The sequence below is a fragment of the Zonotrichia leucophrys genome, chromosome 6 (genome assembly GCF_028769735.1).
Source record: "Zonotrichia leucophrys gambelii isolate GWCS_2022_RI chromosome 6, RI_Zleu_2.0, whole genome shotgun sequence".
NCBI lineage: Eukaryota > Metazoa > Chordata > Aves > Passeriformes > Passerellidae > Zonotrichia > Zonotrichia leucophrys.
Genome location: NC_088176.1, coordinates 22,809,242 through 22,836,424, shown reverse-complemented (window position 1 = coordinate 22,836,424; position 27,183 = coordinate 22,809,242). Strand labels below are relative to the sequence as shown.

At 36.7% G+C, this 27,183-nt stretch overlaps 1 protein-coding gene across 6 annotated transcripts in view; it reads left to right on the top strand.

Moving 5' to 3' along the window:
* The window catches only part of DLG5 (discs large MAGUK scaffold protein 5), a 96,290-nt gene that overhangs the window by 60,340 nt on the left and 8,767 nt on the right, over positions 1–27,183 (top strand). For 3 of the 6 annotated variants that reach the window (XM_064716282.1, XM_064716281.1, XM_064716277.1), the window contains exons 8-27: positions 1,940–2,170; positions 3,220–3,404; positions 4,020–4,145; positions 4,805–4,937; positions 7,062–7,189; positions 7,879–8,054; positions 8,572–8,675; positions 9,457–9,549; positions 10,401–11,420; positions 14,407–14,545; positions 16,319–16,466; positions 16,966–17,087; positions 18,196–18,285; positions 19,484–19,652; positions 22,627–22,704; positions 23,363–23,525; positions 24,418–24,551; positions 25,131–25,295; positions 25,673–25,856; positions 26,770–26,918. In XM_064716282.1, the coding sequence (XP_064572352.1) occupies positions 1,940–2,170; positions 3,220–3,404; positions 4,020–4,145; positions 4,805–4,937; positions 7,062–7,189; positions 7,879–8,054; positions 8,572–8,675; positions 9,457–9,549; positions 10,401–11,420; positions 14,407–14,545; positions 16,319–16,466; positions 16,966–17,087; positions 18,196–18,285; positions 19,484–19,652; positions 22,627–22,704; positions 23,363–23,525; positions 24,418–24,551; positions 25,131–25,295; positions 25,673–25,856; positions 26,770–26,918 (3,737 nt within the window). The remainder of the gene's footprint in view (positions 1–1,939; positions 2,171–3,219; positions 3,405–4,019; positions 4,146–4,804; positions 4,938–7,061; positions 7,190–7,878; positions 8,055–8,571; positions 8,676–9,456; positions 9,550–10,400; positions 11,421–14,406; positions 14,546–16,318; positions 16,467–16,965; positions 17,088–18,195; positions 18,286–19,483; positions 19,653–22,626; positions 22,705–23,362; positions 23,526–24,417; positions 24,552–25,130; positions 25,296–25,672; positions 25,857–26,769; positions 26,919–27,183) is intronic. The other 3 variants (XM_064716278.1, XM_064716280.1, XM_064716279.1) reach the window with 3 other exon arrangements.

Below are 27,183 nucleotides of genomic sequence, written 5' to 3'. Positions count from 1 at the left end.
TAAAATGTACAAATTTGGTATTTATAAATTATAGGAGAAATCTCAGTATTTTTCCACTAATGGACAATTTAGGATTAAGGTCTAATGAACTCACCCAATCAAAGCCAGGGGTTGGATGTTACAGATTTCCCCCTCTCTTTTCTCCAATGGTGTTTTTTTGTTTAGCATAATTTTTTACTCTGGCAAATATTTAGAATGTTATGTTTCAGTTTAGTGGTAGTCAGTTTTCCCCTCAGTTTAACAGATGTTATATTTTGTCCTTATGTTATATTCAGGTGTGAGAACTTCCTTAAAATATAAAAATAATTCACAAATTCAGAATCATTCAACTCAAACTGCTCTACTGTTATCAAACAGAAGCTGTTCTAGTCAGTGCCAAATGTGGTGCATTCCCTTGTGCTGTGTAGTTGTAATTTCGTGCAAATGTCTTAGGAAAAAGACACAGGTGAAATTTTATCACTGACCACCAGAGGCAATGCCTGCTCCTATTCAGATGGTTTATATTGAGCATGCTGAATTAAACTGTGGTAGTGTGTTTTTTTTCCAAACACTTTAAAGGACTGTAAATTCTTGTTTAGTGAAGGTCTTGCTGAGAACTTTCCCTCAGCCTTGGTGGCTTTTATCTCAACTGCTTGTGGAAAAAGACTTAGTATTATTGTGTAAGTTTTATACACACATTTGAATGCAGATTTTATACAATCTCTAGTTAAACTGTGCAAAATGCTGGTTTCAGTACTAAAATTAGCCTGCAACAACAGACAGTTCAGGGATTTTTCTCTCTTCAGAATTACTGAGCAAGGAAGGTCTCACTGGTGTTGAAAGCACTTGGGTGTTATGGTAATTGAGATTCACTGACACAGTGTGTCATTAACTCAGTGCTCATCTGCACTCTACAGCAGAAATGGCTCTCTTCATGTCATTGTTAAAAGTCTGACTAGCCTTACTTAGATGCACATCTCAAAAACAATTCTCTTAGTGTGGCAAAATGCAATTGTCAACTGCGCTTTAAATATTCAGTTTTATTCTTTGCAAACTGTAGAAGAAAACAAAATTAAAATCAGTTTGACATAGTGTTTTTCTATCCTTAAGAACTTCAACATTTTCTTTTGCTTTTGAGATGCCAGCTGTCTCTGGTGAGCTCTTAGCAATCAAAACATCAGTAGTTTCCAGCTAGGAGTGCCTATGTGTGGGAGGACTGCTTTGTAGCCATTGACTGAATGCTTCTAGAGACCTGAACCATCTTGAAAATGTAGTGGCATGAAATTGGATTGTTTCAATGACTCATTCTTCTAATGGGAAGTCTAATTTAAATAATTCTAGAAGGGCAGATATTATTTTAGAACACTACTACATTTGCCTTATATTTTTTATTACAATGCAGTTGAATTCCACACTTAAGATGTACTGTCATTCCACTTTATAGAATATTGTAGTTTTATCTTCAACCTTCTGTAGCACATTGCTATCTTAATGGCATATAACTTTAAGGTTCCTTTAAAATTTATAGAGAAGCTGTAAGATGCTTACATAGCTAAGTTGTCTACATTATTTCAGTCCTGTAAAACTGAAGCAGTTGTTTAAAAATATTTGTGATGTATTCTTACCCTTTGACATATTTAACAACAATTTTTTTTAAAAAACATCAAGTCTGTCTGATTAATAATCTTTTCTCATTTAGGTTCCTCAAAGCTATCAGTGCTCCCAGAATCTTGCTTACTTCTGACAAAGCACTGTGCTCCTGTGATGGTGTGATATTTTTAATACCACATTTAATATTCTTTGCTAGTACTTACTTGTATGTAATGTGATCTGCCCCCATTATTCAGAACATTAGTGGTAAATCTCTAGGCTTTCAAGGTGTCATGACATGTATTCAATTGGAAAGATGAACTATTTCCTTCTGAACTTAACCTACTACAAACAATGGATCTTGTTTTAGGAGCTAAACTCTGCTCTAGTGGAAAGAGATCGAGCGATTTGTGAGAGGAATGAGTTACTGGAAAAATACTGTCATGAAGTGAAGGACAAAGCTGAGGCCCAGAAGGAACTTGATCAAGCTTGCAAGGATATAGAGACAGTGAAGGAAGAAAGAGATGTTGCCAGGAAAGAGAGAACAGAAGCTATCATCCAGAGAGACCATCTGCTGAGGGAATATTATCAAGCCCGTCAGGTATTGCAAGTGCTGCCTTTAATGATGCCTTTATCTTTCTTGGCTTAGTTAGGCCAGTAACTTGCAAGATTAAAGGTCTGGGCACATTGGGAGTGCTCTTTTTCTCAAGTCACTCTAAAATACAAACATGTGCATGTATGTTCTTCAGGACATACTGACAGAAATTCTTGTATGGAAAAAATGCGGTTGAGCTTCATGTTAAGATTGTTTGTAAATATGAAAAGAAAAAGTTTATATTTTAACCAAATTGTAAGTCAATACGTCTAGATTGATTATTTTCATTTACATTCTTGAAATTAACCACATGCAGTTGTTTGCAAGCCCACAGCTTCTGATGGGCTGTACTGTTGTAGTTGGCTTGTGTTATTGTGCTGCAAGCTTGGAGTTTTCTTTGTGTATTTGTCTTACTGTTGTCACCATCTCTCTTATTCAAAATAGGGAGTTTTGGGAGGGACAAGTTAACTTAAGAATAAAGTAATTCTTATCTGACACAAGAAGCATTAAAGAAAAACTTTCTTTCAATTCCACTGCTCTTCAGTTTCATTGCTTTGGAATTAAGGGACCTGTATGGATCCCGAGTATTGAGATTGTTGTCTCAGGGTAAATAATAGGTGTTAATGTGGGAAATATGTGGTGTCTGTCTATACTATATTATACTATATATATTTATATATACTATATGCAGTTGCATGTGGTAGTGTATCTTGATTTCTAAGCATACTTAAAGGTTTCTCCTGTCTGCTAAGCAGATCAAGATTGAAGCACAGAATGCCATCTCTCAAATATGACACATTCACTGATGTTATTTTCAAGTGAGGATTCTTATTCATGTAGTTGTACCAATTTGTGTGCTGCTGGATGAAATGCATTACAGCAGGTTTTATCTTTCCTCTCAACCCTCCCAAAGTTGTTGCTGAAATAAATTAATATTTTTTCATTAAATCATAAGAATTTAATACATCCAGCAACATAAAGATAGCAAAAGCTGTTTGTGCATATGTATCTAAAAATTGTGCCTAAAATACTTATCTGTGTTTCTTAATTCCTAGATACAAGATTCTGCTACCCTAGACATAGAAAGAGCAAACAAAGAAATTGAAATGCTTCGGAAGCAATATGAGGCAATGTCACAAGAGCTAAAGGAAGCTGTCCAGGAAGCAGAAGTAGCCAAGTGTAGGAGGGATTGGGCCTTTCAAGAGCGGGATAAGATTGTTGCAGAAAGGGAAAGCATACGGTAAACAACTGCTAGATGATACCTGAGTGATCTCTGTAACATCTGCTGCGCAGCTGATGCAGTTCTAGGATGGCTGGATTTTGCCAGCACTTCCTCTGCATTAGCTGTCACATGGTGATTTTTTTAAAAATGTTGAGGGCACCTTACAAGATCTTTGTCATTTTCTGTGCTTTCATAACCAAAATGTCTCTAGTAAATACCCTTCAGTCTAACAGCGCTGCTGTGTAGGACCAGCCAATCATGCAATCTTTTAGGCATGCTATACTAATAATCCTGTTGTAGCTCTAGTCCTGCACATAATTCTTTGCCTGTGGGGACATGCATCAAAAGTATCCAACAAATTTGCTACTAAATATATCTAAGGAACCAAGAAAAATAATTAAATAAGGCTTTTTTTCTGCTAGTTTAAAGAAGATAAATAGAAATAAGATTCTGAAAGGGATGAAGAATTAACACCTAGCATATGTCATTTTTTCTTCCTTATCATTTTTTATTTTGCAGATAGAAACCTTTTGAAACTGCTCTTTGAAATTTTACATTAACTATACAATGTGGTAAAGCCATTTACTTCAGTAAGATTTTAAGTAACTAGATTGAAACCTTTTTCTTTTGAAGAACTTTGTGTGACAACTTAAGGAGGGAGAGAGACCGAGCTGTGAGTGACTTGGCTGAAGCTCTGCGCAACCTGGATGACATGAGAAAGCAGAAAAATGATGCTGTTCGTGAACTGAAGGAACTGAAGTACGTTAGAGAAATGACCAAACTGCATTAAAGTTGGTGATGAAAACTTTGTTTTGTTAGCTATGTTCTTAAGAGAGCCATATGTTGTTGCAGCTGTGTGCAGCAGGCATTCATGTTATTGTGTGTGGACACAATGCCTATATTTTTAGTTATCATGGAAATTATTATGCTGGGCAGTATCTGTTTTATCTTATTAATGAGACTTCTAGTGTAAACTTCCTGCTGTGGAGATGCACTTAAGCAATATTTGTATCCTTTCACTGAAGTCTTATTAACTGCAGCCTAGTTCTTCTCAGCTGTTTACTCTGGTTTGTGGGAGATGTTTTGCCATTGGTATTTATCATGCCCTACATACTAACGAATCTCATCTGAGGGTAAATTAAATGCATTTTGGAAGATGTGAGAAACCTAGTTGTGCACTTAGTCATGTAAAAATATTGCAAAAAATGTAAGACTATGTTAAGACAGTATGTAGAAATGGAAAGTCAGTTTGAGAGCAGACCAAAAATATTGGAAAGACAGAAGCCGAAAGAAATTTGACAGCTTGGATTTGTGATTTAGAAAACCAAATATAATATCCATCACAATCTTAGCATTATTTTTCAGTTTATTGAAAAGGGGGTTGTCTGTGTCTGCAAGTAATAATTTTCTTTGCCTAGGGAAAAGATGGAAAATCAATTGGAAAAGGAGGCCAGATTTCGTCAACTGATGGCCCACAGTTCCCATGACTCAGCCATAGATACAGATTCTCTGGAATGGGAAACAGAAGTGGTAGAATTTGAAAAAGACAGAGTAAGTAAAAATCATACATTGCGTTGTCTTGTGTATTGGATAGCTCTGAAGCCAGTTATAATCTTTAAATACTAGTGAAGATTAAAAATATGATTTTGGTTGTTTTAGTTCTTTATTGTTTGACAAAAAACCGTATAGGTGCACGTGGAGGCAGCAAGTGCAGTTATAGCTACATGAAAGTAGTTGATAAAACCATGCTGTTATATACAAGCTTTATAGTTTTCTTCATATGCATGATAAATAAAAATAGTTCCTGCATCTAACGTTGCAGAGTACCCAAGTCCATGTAATGTAATATAGTGGTCTTTAAGTTTGTGATTCAGTGCAGACATGGTATTGCTAAGGCAGACAAAAATTAAAATGTGAAGGAAACAGTGATATTAGAGGCTAATCTTTTACTGGCAACAGCCCTTAAAATCTATGCATAAAATAAAAATAATGTTTTACATTAAGCTGTTTATCCTACTTTTAATCATATCTGCTGATTAGAAATTTTAAAGTATTAAAAGTACTTATTCATGGTGAACATGTATTTTAGGGCAACATTACTGTTCAGTTTGAAAATCTGAGATGAAAGGAGATGCTAATCTCTTGCTTGTCTGTAGAGGAAATTTAATCTCTTTTCTATATTGGCATATTAAGTAAGGTGCTTAAGTTTAGCAATCCAGATAACCTCTACTTCTTATTATCCTAGTAGTATTTTTTCCATATAATTTTGCCTTTTTTTACTGTAGTCTAAAATTTTTAATTTGCCTCAATGTATGTAATTCTTTTATGCTCTTCTCTGTGAAATGCTTGTTTAGTACATCCCACTGTTAATGGTAACTTTTTTTAGCATATAAAATATGCAGTGATCTTCCAGATTGTGATTAATTTATAATAGCTTCTGTATGTACCACAATTTCTTTGTCATTCCTGAATGACAAACTTTAGTGATTAAATTCTGTCCAATTAAATCCCTTTTATTCTACTGCGGTATTCAGGGGTCATCTTTTCTTATGCTCTTCCAATCTGTCTATGTTCTGATAGTGCATGTCTACAAAATCATTGGTATGTTTCTTTTTTGACACAAAAAATATCATTTAGTATTATTATATTTTGAAATACATATTGGAAAGATAAGATGAACTGAGTAGCAATGTTGATCCATCAGAATGACCATCTTTAAATTGTTTCTGAAATAATAATTCCCCTTTGACCAGGCTGTTTCAGCACTTCTGAGCAGCTCCATCATTTTTGTTCCTTGCCATCTCCTCAGTTTTAACTGATAACTAGTAGTTTTGCTTTTCCATTGTCTGTTTAATTAATTAGTAAGTCAAGCAAATGATGTGCCTGTGCCAACAACATTGCAGCGTGATGAATTTTCCCTTCATGTGTAGTTATTTAGTTTTTCTTTACCTCAAAGATTGCTCTACATGTTTGCATCACTGAAACCAAATATGTGCACTTTGTCATTTGAATGTGTTTCCCTTTGTTAAACATCAGGATTACACTTGCAGCTATCAAATTGTAGTAATAATACTGTGCCCACCTTGATCAAATACAGGGAAAAATCTTTGCTGACCTACCAGCATTTGAATTCCAGAGTCAAGACTATAGAGTTTAATATATTTCAGTCGTTTTATTTTTGCTTAAACTTCACCTGTCTGGTTAAACTTGTGTTATACCTAATCACTCAGCTCAAAACTGAAATAATGCTCACTTTTCAGCTCTGATGCTGTGTAATGATACCATAATCTCTACTTGATCCTTATTTTATAGCAGCCTCATGCTCTTCCCTATGAAATTTTTGTCTTAGTTAGAACATTGGGAAGAATCATAACGATTGTAATATTTTTTTCAGCTTTAGCTCAATTTATTTTCTGGTAAACCTTGATCTTTTTGCATGCTTTATCTTCAGCTTTTATCAGGCACCTTTTTTGTACTCCCTGAAGATGTTATTCTCTTCTGATTTTGAGGGGTTAATTGAACAGTACTTATATATTGATTTATAAAAAAATAAAACCTTACCTGATGCAGGAACCCTGTAAATAGAAGTACATAGTGCAAACATGCAGTAATGCCTCTTGGTAACAGACAGTGTTTGCCAGTGCAGTGGTATGACTTGTTATTAATATTTACCAGGATGATATGGACTTGAAAGCGCTTGGTTTTGATGTGGCAGAAGGTGTGAACGAGCCGTACCTTCCTGGAGACTGCGGCATCTTCGTTACCAAAGTAGACAAAGGAAGTATTGCTGATGGTCGGTTAAGGTAGGCTCTGACTTTGGAAGATACCTGGTGGTTTTTTGATCATAATAAACTAAATCTCGGCATATTGGGAGTTGTCATCATTGTTGTCATTTTTTAAGTTCTTTTTTTCTTTATCATTTGCCATGTGTGTATTATTAATGTTGGTTGGGAAATCAAACTGAGAAGACCGATGCCTAAAAGCATTACAGAAATTAAACACTAGTTGACTCAGCACTCAAAACTCAAAAAAATTTGAAATGTTCTTTTGTTGCGCTGTGCCCTGTTTACTCCATTATTATAATCTCCTCAAACCTGTATTTATTTAAATTTTGGCGAAGACATGAGGGTAAGTTATTGAGGGAGGGCAAGAGAAAAGGGAAGTACAGCAAGGGGTTGTTTGGAACCATCTGTTATTCTTGGTGTTAATGAAGCTTTTTACTAACTCCTCTCAGTACAAAGCATTTCTTTTAAACAAGAAGTAGTCATTAGTGATTTGAGGTTATTCTTTTCCTGGTGAAGAGCAAACTAGTAGTTCTGGTTTTCATCTAGCTGCTGTTTAATGCTTTTTCAGGAATGGATACCTCCAGATAATGAAGGATGATTTTATTGAGATCAGCTCTGTTGCATGCCTTTTCATGGAATATTATTCATGTGCTGTGTCCAGCAAAGTGTGCTTATAACTGACCTGCCTAATTCTGTATATCTACCAGAGTGAATGATTGGCTGCTGAAGATAAATGATGTGGATCTTACCAATAAGGATAAAAAGCAAGTTATAAAAGCTGTTCTGAATGGAGGAGGTGTTATTAATATGGTGGTTCGAAGGAGGAAGTCTTTAGGTGGGCGAGTGATAACACCTCTTCACATCAATGTTTCTGGACATAAAGGTAATGACTAAAAAGGATGGATGTAAATGGCACATGTTTGTTCAGCCAAATAAGGCTTGACATAAAGGTACATGTTCTCTGAGCCTTTGCTTAAATCACATTTACATGTTAATGGCCTCCTAGAGGGCAGTTTTCATTATTTTTTTAAGAAAACCAAGAATGCTCTTATTGATAATAGCTTCATCTTGTACGTACAGGTTTTCTTTTTGTCCTTGGGTGAGTTTTAGGTGATTCTTTTTTTAAATACTTGTCTCTAGTTGGCTGCCTGTTTGGAATGTTTGTGGGAGTGTAAACAAGTCTGTTAAACCCAGCTAGCCCATGTTTGTGTGATGATATTAATTTCTGGGATATTCTAAGTCCTTGTTTTCCCTGTCTTGTTATTTCTTTGAAATGGTTTTCAGAAATTGAAATTCAGCTAGATTGGAAGTCATATTTCTTTCTTGTGCAGACAGGTCAGACATGCCATTTGAGCAATATATTTGAATTGCAGAATCAAATTCTTCTTTATCTATTTCAGATAGTGGGCTCAGTCTAGAAAATGGAGTATTTGTTGCTGCTGTTGTGCCCGGAAGCCCAGCTGCCAAAGAGGGTTCCCTTACTGTGGGAGATAGAATAATTGCTGTAAGTCTTAAAAATCCATTTGCCTTGTTAAACTTCTATTTATTTTGTAGTGTTATCATTGGTGCTGCTCTTTAAGATGCCAAGCGTTCCAATTAATTTTTACTTTTGCAATATTAAATCCTTTTTGTAAATTCACTGGATATTTATTCTAAATTAATGTTTTTGTATGCTGAGGGATGAATATAACGTGCAGCTTATTTCCTGAGTTCATATGAGAATTTTTGTCGGCAGCATTAGCTTATTCTTTATACTTGGCTTTTATATATGTACATATACATATATATATGTGTATATATACACATACACACACACACACACACACACATGTATATATATATATATACGCATATATATATATCTGTCATTCTTACACTGACTAGGAAGGGTCAGTTCCAGAAAGGCATCCCTTCATTGAATGAGAGGTTCCTTGTTGGTACCACAGCTGTCATCTGTTCTGGGGAGGGATTCTGTCCCTGCAGCCTTTGCAGCCTTACAGGATTGGTGTGGTTTGTGCACTATGAAAGGGGAGGTGGTTGTTACTGGTACAACTGCACAGAGGGTGTGGTGAACTGGTGGTGTCACCCTGTGTCCCTGCAGGAGTAGCAGATTTGATTTAGGAGTTGTCCATTTTCTACTTGTGACAATGCACAAACATCAACCAGACTTCAGTCACATATACATATGTAGACTAGTGTTTTCTCTGTCTCAGAGATCATCTACCTGAAATCCTCCCTATTAGCTTTGATTTACAGATGTCTGTTGTGTTTTCTTTTTTCTGCAGATCAATGGCATTGCACTAGATAATAAGTCACTTACTGAATGTGAAGCTCTGCTACGAAACTGTAGGGATTCCCTTACTCTGTCACTCATGAAGGTGAGTCGCAGAAGCTAAATTTGCAGAATTCTCTTGAACTTGTGCAGAATTATTGTAGTTGTTCAAGGAAGAGTACATGCAAGGAATGAGTATATCAAAATGGGAACAAGACAACCATCTGGATGCATTTCTCTGGTGGTACATTTCCTCAACAGTTATTTCCAAAGTAAGGTTCTTGTGCCATCTAGTAGGAAGTTAGACTAACTTGCTGTCTTCTTTGCCATTTATTTGGTGGTTACATGAAATGAGTGCTACCACAATTGCTTGCTGCTTCTTGGGTTTTGCTTTAGAGCTGCAGCACTTTTGTACATGAAAGATAAACTGCCTGCTAACTAAAGAACCTTTTAGTCAGGAGGGAGCTGTGCACAAAGCTCAACTCTTGCTATCATGACGATTAAGTACATTATTTCTATAAAATAGTTATTCTGTTTTGCTTTTTGAGTTTGAAATCCCATTATTCTGGCCCTGTTGCATGGATTTTGAGTTGTAATTTCAGATCTAGAGAGCTAGAGGTTTTAAGAAAGTAAGAAGATGAAATGTTTGAGGGGAAGTGGCAATGAAATTTATCTTATTGGCAGCACTTATCAGAGGCAGAAGTAGAATGCAAGGCCCTTCACTTTCAACTGAGTACTTTTGCCACCATGTACCCTTTTTAAATTGTTCTGCAAATGTTACAATAATTTTTCTTGCTTCATTTCATCTGACATTCTGTACTTTGAATTGTAAGATACTATGTGTATATTTAGATAAGATATTAAGTGTATATTCAGATCAAGGAGGCTAGGCTATGACTCATACTAAACAGAAATGAAACACAATAATAAGGTGATCACATGTGGTTTTTGTTTTAGGTTTTTCCTCAGAGTTCATCTTGGAGTGGTCAAAATATATTTGAAAATTTGAAGGATTCAGAAAAAATGTCAAACTGTAGAGTTCATGCATCAGAGATACAAGCACAAAATAAAAGAAATCTGAAACTCAACAGCTCAACCCAAACTGACATTTTCAATCCAGACATCATGGATGGCAAGAAGGAGCAGAGCGATCAGGGCAGCACTTCATTTTGTGATCACAAACCTTTCCCTAGTAACACATTACAAGTTGACTCTCGTAGGAACACAGTGCACAGTTGCCATAGTAATTCAGAGCACAGTCTCAGCTCCTTCAGCCCAGAGACTTATGGGGACCAAGGCTATGGAGCTGTTGACCTTGACAACAGGAGGCTGCCTTACGAACCAACAGGACCTGACTGTGTGATGGTTGAGACAGCGTTTGACAAAGGACATGGAACTAAGCATAGTGGTGGTACCTGGCCAAAAGTCATGGTTAATATCTCAGCAACAGAAACAGAGAAGTTCTCTGTGTATAAAAAGCCAAAACAAAGGAAATCTATCTTTGACCCTGATACTTTCAAAAGGCCACCAACTCCTCCCAAACTGGACTACCTTTCCCCTAATCAGGTGACAGGCCATTCACCTCAGCCATCAAAAGCTGAAGTGGCTTCAACTCCTCCAACTCCTCCTAAGAGAAGTGACTCCATCAAATTTAAACATAAACAGCAGGCAAGCTCTGCATCAGAGTCTACGGTAACAACGGGATCACCACCCACCAGCCCAGCCACTGCCCAAGCTCCAGTTTCCTTGGCACTTAAACAGGACTCTGCTACTCTCAAGGGGCGCAGCAGGAATGCTGGGCATTATTATCGGGAGGAGGGACTTGACTGCACTCACCTGGCTTCAAGGAAATCCTGTGAAGATGACATTGGCTTTCAGAGAGTTGAAGAGCCAGAGATCAAAAGACCACGGCCAAAATCGGCTCCTGCTCTGAGGCATAAAATGACCCCTGTGCCCATTCCTAATCCTGCACTTCAGGTAGCATCTTGGTATATTGAAGCACAAAACTAGAAACCTTCAAGTGTACTAGCAGTGTGGTTTTGGGTGCCCAGTTATGTAGCAGGAGAAGCATAGCCCATCCTCAGAATTCAGGTCCTTTGAACTCAGGCTCAGTTGGCCCTTGGCAGTAGCACAAAATACAAAAGCAATATGTGGAGTTCCAGTATTTAACAGGCAGTGGGGCCACCACACAGAAAGATGTTCTGCTTGGCTGCCATACCTGGAGTTTTAATGCTGCTTGTTGGAGCATCTGGGCTCTTGTATACTTTTGTCAATATGGAAAGATATAAATAAAACCACAAAGCATCAGGTTTAGAAAAACTGAAAATAGGGTTTCTGAAGTTTTACTAAGTTGGTTGTCCAGATCACTGTACAATTTAATGGACTAAGGTGTGCCACCCATGATATTGGTTTTCTCAAATTCTTTTGATGTGTCAAAATAATTTTGTACATCTTATCTGAAATTCAAAGGATGTTAGGCCCATTACATTATAAAGGTGAACTGTTTATTAGGCTATGATGGACGTTCAAAATCAGCATATAATTGGTTAGAATAAAGAACCCTGCTGAGAAAATGGTGGGCCATGTCTTGACAGAATGGATGGAAGAAAAAATTTTTGTGCTCTGGGAAGGTCCTATTTAGATGAGTGCATTATATAAACGGACATAATCAATAATGCTGTTTCAGGTCCACTGCCTCAGATTTGCTCAGCTTGCAGATAGAGATTTTTTTTTTTAAATTTTCCAACTGAAAACAGAAGTTTATAGAAGTGGTTTTTTTTAAGTGTAACTACATCATAATGACTAAGAATTTCATATTCTTTTCCCTTACTTGTTTATACCTGGGTAATCCCACCCAGTTCACAGAGTTTTAGAAGCAATATAGATGGCAGAGCTGAATTGGAAGTAGTGCAGGATAAGAGCCATATCCTGCAAAAATACTGGTGTAAGAGAACACCTGGCAGGTTTTTATGCCTTTTTTTGGTCTGCTTCCATTTTGTTTTGTCTACTTCCATTCCTTGTGCATTCCCAAACATTTTTAGGGAAAAATAGTTGTGGAGAGTTTTAGGCCCCTGTGTCAGCACTGCTCAGCAAAAAATGAAACATACCTCTATTACACAATCAAAAACTCTGTAGTCCATAATCGCTGCAATGAAGAACATTAACTCTGTCCCAGCCAAAACCAGCACCACAAATGGCTGAAAAGCATAAGAGTTTAATTTTGTAGCTGTAATCAGCAGATTTGGTCTGAAGAGCATTATGGCTAAGAGAAGGGTCACAAGAACTGCACTGCACGAAGCGAATGAGGGCGTATTGTGATCTCGTATTCTAGCATGTGTGTAACAACAAAACAAGATCAAGATACTGAACACATTTGAGTAGGTGGTGTTTGCTTTATATAGAATATCAGGTCGATCCATTAGCACTGATAGGCCCATTCTTCATTGTAGTGCATTGTCATGGGCATATGCACAGCCCTGGTTATAATTGTGGTAATGTTTGTATAATGAGTAAAGAGTTGCCAGTTGTGACAAGGACACATGTAGGTGGGGACTTATGCCCAGGAGATTTGTTAGCTGGAACAGAGTGGGTGGTTTTGGCACTCACTGTTGAAGAGACCCAAAGGGTACATGGGGACATATTGAATTTGCTTCAATGTGCTGCCCAAGCTGTGTTTCAGGTGGCAAGGTAGGTGTTGGTTTGAGGTAAAAAAGAAAATTATATAATAGAATTACAATGACTTTTTTTTGTTGTTTTTTTTTTCTTAAGGTTACTTTATGTCTTTGTTAATTTTTGGTTTTAGGATTAAGTTAAAACTAGATTCTATGCTTCTTTTTAATTTTTCTTCTCTTTCCCCTGTCCACCCAGAAAATAGGCAGAGCTTTGTAACTCTGAAGTTGTTGGCCAGAGAGCACAAGTGATATTGTGCCTCAAAATGTGGGCATCAGTCACTCTGAAAATTTTTTTTCCAGTGGAATTGCCGTTGTCTGTGACAACTACATCGCACTGTTTGTGACAGTGGTGCCCAGTCAGCATGCATTCACTCCTGAAGTAGTATTTGTAATGGCAAAATTTGTAGCCATAGTGGGTGTTGTAGTTTTGCTTAGATGTGTATATACATAGCTAATTTCGTGTACTTTCATAAGTTGATAAATTTAGGTGTGCTTTAATTCCTGAATAGTAGGTGGAACAATTACTAGTGAAGACATGAAAATGATCAAATACTGTTCTAAGAAGTCCCCTCTGCCTTTTTGAGTCTTGGTGTTCTCAGTAATTCTTCATTTAATTAAAATACTGTTATCATAAAAACTTCAAGTAAATTTTCAATAATGATTTTTCACTTTTTTTCATGCATCAGTCACATATTTTGTATTATGCATATCAAATGTGTGAACGCCCCATGCTGAGCCCTGCATTTGCAGCTCTCCTGCATCTCTGTCAATGTCTGAGCTATTCTTGTATATGTTCTTAACTCACCAGTGTCTACTTGCTATATACAGAACAGAATTTGTGAAGAAGAACTTGTTGTTCAATAACGAGTTGAATTGCTTGCTGAAGAGAGGTTACTCCACATGTATCTGGAAATGCAAGCTTAGAGGAAAAAGCTTTCTGGCTTTTCTGCCAGATTTTCTGTAGCAACCACTAGTGACAATAGCAGCTGAAAGATCCTGTGAAAGCAGAAAAATGTAACTGTATGCTGGGTGTTTCATTGATGCAAAAGGTATCAGTTAAATTGCAAATATTGGCCTAAGAAGATTACAAAATAATAAAAAATAGTAACAAAATAGGATGGAGGAAAAATGGATAGAAGGACATCATTGAAAGACAAATGTCTAAGAGGCACTCTGGTGGCACATTCTGGAACTGTTACTTGAAAGTTGATGTTGCTTATAGTCCCACAGTTTGGCTGTTTTACTCTTTTAAATCTCTAACTTCCTGTAATCCAATTTCTCTGTTCTTGTAGGTGCAGAAATATGCTCCAGCTAGTGAGGAGCATCTGTCTCCAGAGCTACAGGAGTGGGCACCATATTCCCCCAAACGTTCTGCTAGGCACAGCGATGGCTTTGTGCCTCCTGCCTTATACCCTGGCAGCATGTCAGCAGGTGAGTGGCAGAACTCCAGACTGCTTTCTAGGAATGCCCCAAGGCACTTGTCCACATTGGACAACATTGGGGATTAGTCCTGTTGAGTACAGAAGAAACTCGACTCACCAAACCTGTTTCCGTGGTCTGTTGTAGTCTGAACATGGTGTGCTCAGCTTTTGGACTGTAAAGAAGTGAAGCCTGGTTAAGAATCACTAAGGAAGCTGAGCAACTTCTGGCTGAAGGATTTGTGTTTCATCAGTTTCTGTGCAGAGGAGTTCTCAATACATTAGTGCAGAACAAGGTGTAGCCTGTCCTTTAGGAGGAAAAGTAAGATTTTTAGTATTTTTGAAAGTAAATGAAGGTATCCCAGGGTTTAGCTGCTTTATTTCTGAAACTCTTCCAAGGAAAAAATCTGATATTCAGGCATTGAAACATATTAAGTTCTACCTGTTTGAAGCATTTGGGGTATCTAATGTTGAGTGCCCAGACTGGCTCTGATCTTTATCAAAGTGAAAAGTTAAAATGTGAGTATGTTTGAGATATTAAGATACTGAAAAGGGGACTCACAAGAAGCTCAATATATATCAGTATAATCAGGTGGAACAGAAAACAGCATTTTGTCTCAGTTGATAGAACAGTTTTCAGTATTGAAGTTCATGTCAGCAGGTTTTGAATTGGCACTGACTAAACGGAGTGCTTAAGGAGGTAATTAGGATATTATAGCCAAGCATTTGGTAAATGTGTTTTTTAGATAGATTGCTCAGTCTTTAGTGTCTAGTTTTAGGTTTCGGTTTTCAGCAGTAGTGTATTAAATTTCCAGTCAGGTGATACTGATGTTTATGAGTTTATCCTTTCTTGTAAAGCCCCAAACTCCTCCTCTAAGTTCTAGAAGTTGTGCAAGATTTTATTCTTACTGGAGAACATGAAGGTAGTAATCTATGTATCTGGAACAATGGACAGCTTCAAGCAGTGGTGCCCCAATCAGTTGAAAAGACATGCTCCAGAGTAGCTCAGACCAAGAAGCTTTTGCTCTTCTGTGCTTTCTTTTACTCTGCTTTCACTGTCTCTTAATTGCAGCAGCTATAGTATTAAAAGTATTATATCTAACTTTGTAGTTAACTTTTATGTTAGCATGATACTTTTGCATAATAACTGAGTCAAGTCAAGCCTACAATAGACAATGTTAGATAATATGAGTCTGTCTTGAAATTTTTGCTACTGTGTTCTATGCTGCCAACTCATTTAAGAGGAAATTTTAAGTTAGATTTCTGTTTAATACTGAAGGATGAATATACTTAAAGCAGCTTGAATAATAAATTCCAGTGGTAAATATTAGATTTTAAAGTCACGATAGAAGTGGAACTCTTCAAGGCAACAAAAGAGAGGAACCAGAATAACTATAGCTGCAGTCAGTTTGTGCCAAATAAAATCTTGCATGCTGCTTGGATGACTAAATTCTGCATTTCTATTCCTCATTGAAAAATTTCTGTACTTGAAAACAGAAAATCTTTTATTTACTAGCATGTATTAAAATCATATTCCGTGAACGCCTTCATTTTTGGTAATATAATCCACTTTATTACTGACTCATTGCAGAGTTATAAAGAAGATTTTAAACATGCATGTATTACCAGAAAAGTGTCATATGGTGCATAATAATGTATTTGTTTACTAATATTTTTATCATATGTGTAAATGTTAAAATATATAATTGTAAAATATTACGGTGTATTTTAAATCTGGACTTTATATGCTAATAATGTTGATAAGAATATGCTTCTATCATTGAAGCAGGGACAGTACCAAGAAGCTTAGCACCGTGTCCTGCAGTGACTGCTGTCATGAGAAATCCAATCTATACTGCCTGGAGCCATCGAGTTCACACCAGCAATTGCCCATCAGTTGCCAGCCAAATATGTCATCAGCATCTGCATCCCAGGTGTTTTAAAATTTATGTCTCCCTAAAATTTTTTTTTCATTAGGGTAAAATTGCTTCTAGTAGTTTGGTAGAGTGCAGAGTGAAACAGAGTGCTGTTGTGTGTTATTTTGATCCATTGGTCTCAAAACCATTGTGGCATATAAATGATCTGCCAGTTGCTTTCATGTCTTTCAGTAACTGATGGATTAGGTTTTCCTCTGTCCCACTGACTGATACTTAGAAAGAAATTAATTTTTTTAATTAACTAATTTCTAATTTTTTTTCTTGTCACTGCCAAAACAAACAAAGCTTTCTTCTGTTTTATAGTACTTCAGGCTATTTTTCTTCTGGCTTCTAATAGTTCATAAAATGGTGGGACAATGTGCAAGTGGAAATGAAAGAAGCATTCATTTTATTCAATACATGGGCTAACCGAAATTTTTTGTTGGCCATTTTCTGTTTGCTGAGGTTCTTTGCCCAGTTCTAACTGTTGCACTATTCTACTTTTCTTTTGATGTAGTTCCCAGCATCAAGGTCGCCTGAGTTTGGACCTAAGTCATAAACACTCCAATGACTACCCTGAAAATTCACGTACAAGAGCATCTCATGGCTCAAATTCATTGCCCTCTAGTGCCAGACTTGGTAACGAACTTTTCGGATTTATTTTCTGTGGGATTCCTGTATACTGGAAAAAATGATAAATGGAAAATGCCTTAAATACCCTTTTTATGGGATTGTCATGGCTGGCAAAGCTTGAAGGCTTCCGGTGTTCCTTTGCTTCATTTCTTTATGAAGAAAATAATATTCTTTATTTCTTTTATGTGGGTTTATGACTAAAGGTGTTCCCTGGAAGTTGCTGTGTTTAATTTGTTCTTTACAGTCTCTTTGAAATGGTCTCTGTGTGTGAGGGATTCTCCTTTCCATGCCTGTTACCCTTTAAAAGAATCCTTAGAGAGTTGGGACACAGGGCCAAAGGTTGAGGTTCAATGAGCTGGTGAGAAGGAAAGGAGAGAGCCCCTTGAACAAAATGTCAAGGATGACTAATGGCCAAATGTAAATTGTACTCTTGGAAAATAAAGTATACTTATGTTTAGTTGATTGACATGTAAATATTTTGTTATGCCTAGCCTAATGATACCAAAGCAAATGCTTGCTTTATAGCAGTGACATTTTAACATTTTCAATTTATTTAAATTTTTAATTATGTAATAACTGGGGGTTTTATCTGTGTTTGTGTTCCTGTGTTCCATCAAATGTTGAGTAGAGCATGGTAGCTTTATAAGCACAGCAAAAAGGGATGTAACCATTTGCAATCAGTATCAGTGGTGCTGTATTCATCCAAGCAAAATGTAATCAAAATACTTTAAATGCCCTTTGCAAAGTCCCATGGTTTCTCAGTGAACAGAGATGTTAAATTCTTGCTTGGACTTGGAGTAAAGTTTGGTTTGGTAGGAAAATACTAAAAATCTTTTTTCGTACAAGAATGTACAGTGCCTATATACTGTGTACCTGCATTGTGTTCTGTTTATATTGACAATGTAATCAAGATAATTTGCTATAATTGAGGTATTCACATTTATGAGAGTAATCATCAAAGTTTTTGCCGTGATCAAACTTGATCAAGGTTTTGTCTTTGACCTCTAAAGGTCACTTTATTGCTCATTGAAGAAGTACAATCTAAATGTACTTTTTTGTGAATTGTAGTTGCTTTTACTTTTGTCTTTTTAATTTTTCCTTGTTTTAAAAATAGGTTCTTCAACTAACTTGCAGTACAGAACCGAACGAATTAAGATCCCTTTAACACCAAGATATCCAAGGTCCATGATGGGCTCTGACAGAGGTGAATTATTTTAGTAATTTTAGTTATACTGTTTTCAGCATAACCAAAACAAAGCCCTTGCAGTTGTTAAATCAGGTTGTGCCATAGTCTAAGTAGGACAATTTTATTAAGGTTATAAAATCTACATTTTGCCAGAGAAATGTTAAAAAAGAAAAGAAACTTTCTAGTGAAAGTTGTTTTTTCTGGTGGTTGACTCGAGTACTGGCACAGTGAGTAAAAGTGCAGACAGAAGTAAGAATAAGCATTGCTGAATCTTTTGTAGTTGTTCTTCTAGAATGATGCCTTGAAAATTTTAACAGTGAGCTGACATGGGTTTTTTTTGCTTGTTTCTTTAAGTATATGATTTGCTTACTGTTGTATCACTGGTTGTAAATTATACTTTGAAATGCAGTGAAAATATTTCAGTACTTCACTCAAAATTGCCTAGTGGAAGATGGTTCAAGACAAGCAGTAGTTGGAGTGCTATAGAATCAGGAGTTTGCTGACAGCAATCAGCAACTCTTTGCTGCCATCATTGCTCAAATGTTCTGCAGTCTTAATGTCTTGTGTGCTGTGCTTTTCCTAACTGAGCCAAGAGAGTTGTGAAACATCACTTTCATTTGTGATTAATAATTTGAGGTTTATTTTCTGTAGCTTTTCAAAGGGAGCAAAATGTCAGGGCAGTTGTTCTATGGATTACTTAGGAAGGCTACAACCAGGGTAAAGATGCAATCTAAGTCACGTCAAGCTTGTTTGAAATTTCAGAGCTTTCCTGTCTCTGTGTAGGATGCATGCTTGACTTCTGTTATCTTTTTCAGGTGTCATATAATGTACCTCCTATGTAAAGGGAAGGGCTGTACATAAATATTTTGTTTGAAAACAAACCTACATATTAGATTTTTGTTTTACTTCTTTCCTGTCTTTTGTTTTTCTTTAAAATGCTTTTCAGACACACATGTTGTAGCTTGTCTGTAAGCTTGTCTCCTGTTGGAAATGGCTGTAGTTGTTTGCACTTGGAGAGGACAGGTTTAACACTGAGTCATTGACAGTGAGTTTGCACTGTCTGAAATGAGTTACCTGGTCTTCCTAATAGATAGTGAACAGTCTCTCCTCTTTCACGTCTCAGATGTGTGTGTGTGGTGTCTTTCACTGTGTCTGGGTAGATCTGCTAACCAGGACAGATGCAGGACACTAACACTCAACTGTTGCCTCTTCCTAGGCTCCTTGTCACACTCAGAATGCAGCAGTCCCAGCTTGATAACTCCTCCCCAGTCACCTCTGAACTTGGAAACGTCCTCCTTCACCAGCAGCCAGTCTCAGAACTCCCTTTCCACATTACCTAGGATTTCCATTAGCCCCGTTTCTGTCGGAGAACGTAGAAAAGATAGGTAAGGCCCCCACATTTTTTGTTTATAATACTAATGTATCTGAGGAAATTTTGTGTGTTTGTTTATTAGTCTGAAGGAATGTGAACATTTAATTTAAATGAAAAACATAGATATTTAGAAGTGCATCTCAGGTCCTGTTATTGAATGATTTTTCATTAGAAAGTACGTAAGAGATCTTTTTGTGGATTTTAAGAATAGGTGATTTCATAAAGGTTTTGTTTCTTCCATGTTAGACCAATGGTAACACCAAGTAAGAGCAGTTTAAATTGGAATATACCCTTTCAGTTCAGCTACCTCACATGCTTATTTATGATAGCTTTGTTCTATATTCTAGAAATCTAAACAAAATTAAGACCTAGTAACATCTGATAGCTAAATATCAAGTGCCTTAGCATGGCAGAATACATGCTCCAACCACTGTGCCTTGTTTCCATGTAACCAGATAACGTAAAAAATTGAGCACATAACTGAGGAAGAACAGTACAGATGCAGTTTTACTGCAAACAGTACAGAACATATACAGATGCAATTTCACTGCTCTGACTGATCCCTTTGGCTGTACCTGGACCACTGCTAGTAGCAGCATTTAGTGTATGTGTATGTGCTTGTGGAATTGAAATCTAACATGATAGCTTTCTTAAAAACATGTGCTTTGTGTTTAATGACCTTATATCTCACAATGAATATTTCAAAGTTACATTGCTTATAGTATCAGTCTTAGACATCTGTTTTCATTTTATCTTGATCTGGCTAGACTGAATATATGAAAAGGTTTACACAAATTCAGAGCATAGAACACTGAGACACAAATTTGAATCAGACTTTTATTTCCAGTAAGACAGCTAAGTGCCATTCTGGCGGTGTAAAAGAGCTCTGATGTGTTGAAATAGATTTATGTCAACTTCAAGATACTTTTGTATGCCTAATTTATGTAACAACACTGACCATAAAAATGTGAATGATAATATTGTGAGGTTATTCTGTATTTTAACTTTTCTGGTGGTAATAAAAAGTTCATAAAATATTACATGAAACTTTTGTCTTGTTTGAAGAATTTGTGACTAAGTTATTGTAGCATTCATAGAATGTCTTGTATACAAAGAGCAGCTTTATTTGAAAGGAAATATAAAGAGGTTTTTGTGAATTTACATTCTTACTTCAGTGTGACACTTGTAGTACATGTACTCAGCTTCTGTTCTTGTATAAATGTTTCTCTGATTGTCACTTGCAAATTCTGAGTGTCTTTTTTCTTTCTCATGACTAATGATGTGAGTGTTGAGCTGAACAAGCTGGGGTTTTGGCAGTATCTCTGTGTCTTAGAGCACAAGATACATGTTCTGATCTCTGGGAAATAACAATTTTTGTTAATGTTGATCATATTATTGAGTTACTTCCGGGTTCCAGCCCCATCGCTCTTGCTGTGCTTATGTATAAACCATAGTCTGAATTGATTTTCTAAAAATAGTATAATTCTAAGGTATGGTGGTGGGTTTTTAAAACAAAACAAACTATTAAACAGTTCTCAGTTTAGCAAAGTAGCTACTTAAAACTATCTTAAGAAATTTTTTAATTTTGGGGGGTTGTAATAGGCTTTCTGTTTCCCACAAAATACAAATAATTCATTTGGCCTTTACCCAGATAAAATGAATAATTAAATAGATTTTTAAAAAATCCATGTTTCCATTTATTTATTTTAATTTAAACGAAAATTACAAGATCTCATCAATAAGGACTTTTTACTCCGTGTCTAGTGATTCTGGCAGGCAGTCTGAATATTATAGTGAAAGTGCTTCACTTGATTTTGATAAAACTGCTTATCAAATAAAATACCTTTTTAATGTTATCCTTTTTTACTTTATTAGTGCTTTGCTGTACAGGCATAATTATCTGTCATTCTGTTCTTACTAGAATTCTCAGATACATTTGTATAGGTTTGATTCCTTCTTACTCCAATCTGAAACAAATTAAAATGGGTGTGGTAGATGAAAAAGCAGAAAGGTACAATAAACAAAGCTCCAAAAGCTGCAGTTTTAGTTTTTAGTGCAGAAATAGACCTTGGTGAATTTTGTGACAAGAAGAAACTTCATATAATATTGCTTACATGCTCATAAGTGAATGAAAAAATAATCAGCTTTCTGCAAGCTATCAGAATTTAGTTAATTTAGGTTACATGCAAAAAATGTGAGCATCAGTAATAAGTTCACTCCATGGGTAAGCAATTGCTGGGGGCATTACCGTTAATGGTGATGTAGATGGCTGAGTTCCAGACTTGCATTCGTGTCAGCAGCCAACAGTTTTTATCTCATATGCATTAATATGCTGGCAAACTATTGTGCCTCTGCTGCAGAAGGCTACCAAAAAGATCCCTTCAAAGACTGGCAATATGCATGGTTATGAAGCAATGTCCCCTTCCCTCTGTCCCCAGCCCCAAATCCTACTTTTCCCAAAAATACCCTTCCTCAGCCTCGTGCACTTTGGTGGTAGTCAGCGAAGTCCAGTTAACTCTTCTTGCTTCTGAAAAGCACAGTAAAATAGTTTAAGCAGTTAGCACAATTTAGCTAACATCTATGTGGCATAATGAAATGCTAGGAAAGAAAGCGTTCAAATTAATGCATGTCAAATGCAGTATAGTGTTATTAAAATAAAAAATACACCACACCTGGTGCCCAAGCTATTTCATTTGCACTGAGCTAAACTGTTAATGCCTGGTGGTGCTTCTTGCTGTGTAGACATTTTAAAGTTTATAATAGTGAAAACCAGGACTTTTTAGAAGGCTACTCTTGGTTTATGCACATCATGGATGGACCAGCCTCATTTGTACAGGTGGATACATCCCAAATATGGGGGTAGGAAAGGGGAAGGTATCAGGGTATTTGTTTGTATAAGCCTTTTTCTTGTTATACTTACTAGTGTCTTACTTCTGTTTGTCTTGTTCTAAGTGTTCTTGTCTTCTCAAATCTTCTGCATCTTTCAGATATCTGTTCCGTAATAGGTCTTTTCTGAGAATCCCTGTGGCTCCTAGGCCTAGGTTCTCATCACTAAGGAGTTTGAGGTTGGCCTGATCTAAGGTTGTCCTTCTCGAGCAGTATTGCGCACTTTGTGCTTTTTTTACGTTTGGATAATTGCCCTGAGGAGAATTTGCATGGTAATTGTAATGCTACCATGCAAACTGCTGTCCTAATGGCTTGAGTTTGTAACTGCTTAATTTTCATTACTAATTTGTGTTTCCCAGCATACAAATATGAAATATTATATTTGTGCTTTATTGTCCTTTGGTTTACCACCTTACTATTCATTTTGTTTATTTTCACTGGCAATGAAGACTCCCAGCATTTGTATTTGCAACATATCCTTCTGGAATATGGTTTTACAATGACATATTATATACAGTGGTTCAATTACTTTCATATAATATGCATCTGGAAGCTTCTTTCCTATCAACTTCATGACCATTCTATTTAGAATTCATATTTACCATCATTTTTGGAGCAGTCATGTACCTGGTGTACACTTACTTCTGCCACTGTACATTGCATGGTGATAAAGGAATGCATTTAAGACTGTTGGCAATTAGTGGAGCTTTTTAAGTAACTGTTAAAAGCTGTTTTATTATTACAGTTCAGACAGGCATAAATATTGCATGTAACTTTGGTACTGTGGTGTTTCAAGTGCAATTTTTTCCAACTCAATTTTAAATTTCCTTTTAAAAGGCCCTACATGGAAGAGCCACGCCATGTTAAAGTGCAGAAGGGTTCTGAGCCACTCGGGATTTCCATTGTGAGCGGAGAAAATGGTGGAATATTTGTTTCTAAAGTAACAGGTGGGAGCATTGCCCATCAAGCTGGCCTTGAATATGGTGATCAGTTACTGGAGGTAATTGTTTGCTTCCTATTGCTAAGGTTTGATAAATCTGCTTGTATGACTGCAGCCATATCTGCCTTGCGCAAAGCAACTACGTTGTGAAACCCTGTGCACTGTGAGATGTAGCAAAGGGTACACTCTATTGTAATAGTCCATAATTGTGATTGTTGTGACATTTTCAGGGTTTATGATAAAAATCATGTCTTTTGATGATATCTTCATCTGGTTGATATCTTCATCTTGTCTTATGCAGATGTAATTAAATTTTAAGCTAGTTAGGTTCTATCCTTAATCTTAAACTTCAGTCCCAATCCCATGCTCTGCCTAGTAAGAGCATCTTCAAGCAGCTGGCTTTTACCAAGTTTCATGCTGTTGTTGCTGTGCCATATTCTTAGCTAAGATACCTGGTTAACAATTATTTATGTAGGCTCAATGATGTTTCTGCATACTGTGTTAGATAAACACAGGGAGGAGCCTTTTGTAAAGTACAGAACTGTTTTGTAAGTGTAACATCGTGTTAAAGCACCTTCTGTTGCACAGTGTGTTTCTGATACTAAAATAGACCTGAATAGATCTGATTTTATCTTTAAATTCTGAATTTACTCATATTAGTGATCTGAATCAATTTGTATCAAATCATAGCGTAGCTCAGAATATATATGTCTTTTAAGAGTGAAAGTATTGTTAAGCTCCTTGTCAAGTTACAAAGTATTTGAAAATTATGATTATTCCTTCCAAGGAGTAAACCCTAGAACTCACTGTATAGCAACATTTTCATTCTCCTGTTTTCTCCAGTGGGAATAAGTGAGCATTTAGACATTACTCTAGTTAGGACACTGAAAGAATGAGCTTGCTGGTTTCCATTTGCAAACTTGACATTCTGGTTTGTGCAATTTTCCCATAGTTTAATGGAATTAATTTGAGAAATGCTACAGAGCAACAAGCTCGACTAATCATTGGGCAGCAGTGCGACACCATCACTATTCTGGCTCAGTATAACCCACACATGTATCAGCTTGGCAATCACTCACGGTCAAGGTAAGGCTGGCTAGACCTGGAAAAAGACAGCTCTCCTGTCCACATAATTATTTAGCTGATAGCTAACTTCTGTACGCTTAATATGTTTGCAAATGCGAGCACGTGTGTGCTGAAAAGTGTGATTGCTTTGAAAAATAATTGGTGAATGCATGTTTGTCAAAAGAAGAATGCTGGATGCATCAAAATATATTTTCTCTTCTATTTGGGCATAATCCCTAAATATACTAACATAAAATCCAAGATGACTTCTTCCTAGGATTATGAAATTTTAATACTTCAAGTATTTTTTTACTTTTTTTTCCCAAAATCAGAATTTCCAATGTTAATTAGAGAAGGCAAATGACCTGGTGAAATTAGCCATCCGATTTTGATGCATGATCACACTTCAAAACAGAGCTTTGTCTTTCTCATAGACTTATGGTGAACATATGTTTTTTGTCATGCCCATTTGAGTTATAGGGTTTGGGTTTTATCTCTGTTACTCTAAAATTGACTTACAGCCAAATTAAAAATTTTGAGTGGAAAATATTTGGCATTAACCCACCAGTCTTTTCTTCTGTTTTTTTTCCCCTGTCTTAGTTCTCGCTTGGAACCTGTGAGTAATCATTCCACCCCCCAAGGCAGCGGAGCTGCAACGCCTGACAATCATTCTGTGATCGACACTGTGAGTGAGCAGGACGAAGGGACAATGACACCCCCATCCAAACAAACCACTCCAACTACAAGTCCCCGGAATTCCTTAAGGTAGAGAGGGAGACTTCTGTCTTAAAGGAAAATAAATGGTCATGATTCGGATATGAAGGGTATTTAAATCCGGAAGTGTACTCCTGTGAATGCTGTGTCTGGTTGAAATAAGTCAGCAGAAAAGTTAAGTGGACCCCAGGATAGAAATGTATATGTTTTCACACTGTTTCTGACACATGAGATCTGCAAGGAATGAAGAAAGCTTTCTGCAAGATTGGTTTAGTTGGAAAGGTGCTGTTTGTTGTTGAAGACTCTGTCTGTTGGTGACCTATTCTGAGTAATATTTATAAAAATATATATTCTTCAGATGGCAAGTTGATTTTATGCATGGCAACTTTTCCAATTCTAGTACATGTGTTATTTCTTTCTGTTGAAAGGGGCCCCATGGACACAAACAAAAGGACCCCTGAACCTAGAATTGTTGTTGTTAAGAAATCCCAAGTTGATCTTGGAATCCAGATATGTGGTGGAAACCTGTATGGAATCTTTGTCTCAGATGTAGATGATGACAGCCCAGCAAAAGGACCTGATGGACTGGTCTTGGGTGACATGATACTTGAGGTAAGCAGTGCACTGTCTGCAGTGCACTGGCTAATGACTGGGATGGCATAAAGAGGGAGGTGCCAAGTGCTGTGCTGTCCCACAGTGTGGAAAGGTCTGTGAGTGTGGAGTTCCTGCCCCAAAACCTAGGTAAGAATGGTCAGAAAACAAACTTGAATTTTGGCTCTTGCAGCACATGAGGAGCTCGATGATGTGAGCCTGGAGTACTGTCACTGTTGATGGCACAGGATGCCTCAAAGTTGAAAGGACTCCCATACGTCTGCCTGTAATTACTAACAACTGCTCCCTTCATCTAAATGGGTAGCTTTGAATCCCATGGCTGTATGTAGGAGAGAGGCAAGGATGTGAAAGGCGCTGTGAAACAGAGAACAATATTGGTCTTACCACTATGAAATTCCAAAGAGATTTTAGGGAAAACCATGTATTGTGTCTTTGACTCTGCTTTCTGTATCTGAAATGAGAATATTTATCTACTTGTCAAGACTGTTAAATCTTTATGAGCTTTTCAGATACAAGTGAGCACCGAGACTTCCTTTGAACTTCTAGTGTCCAGATTTTGCTTTGTAATCATGTTTGACTTCCTTCAGACCACTTGCTATCCCTAAAAATAATAATTTTTTCAGTGTGAATTTTATGATTCTCAGCTTACACTTGGGAAAACTTTCTAAAGAAGTGCTCTCTCACAGTACCTGTCTGCTGTTTGCACTTGAGTTTTTTGTTTTCCACTATAATGTCTCAGTCTCTTGCTAGACATCTGAAGGTGCAAACTCTAGTTGAGTTTTAAGTGACAAGACAAATATAGAAACTGCAAGTGAGAAAAACCAACTAATTGTGCATGTTTTACAAGCTCACCTACTTCTATGGCTTGTTGAGTACAATTTCACATCTAAAGGTTTATTTTTGTGTTTTGCAGTACGGGTCCATTGACATGAGAAATAAAACAGCTGAAGAAGCTTATCTTGAAATGTTGAAGCCTGGAGAAAATATCAAAATAAAGACTCAATATAGGATAGAAGAGTTTAATAAGATAAAAGACCTTCCTGGAGATGGATTCTACATCAGGTATTTGAGCATGACTGGTAATGACAGCATAAGGCTGTTAGGAAATACTGCCATGTTTTTTTAAATTTGAAATTTACTGATTTATCCAGCTATTCCCTCACAGCAAGTACAAAGTCTAGTATAGCAAGTCTCTCTCTCACTTTTCACTCATGTATTCCTGAGATGTAGAGAATGCCACTGATCTGTTAACTTTTTTCAGAAAAGGGGTGTTCTTCCCTTGAGTTGATAGAGGCCAGTTGCAGAGCCTGTTTGTCTTCCTTTCCAG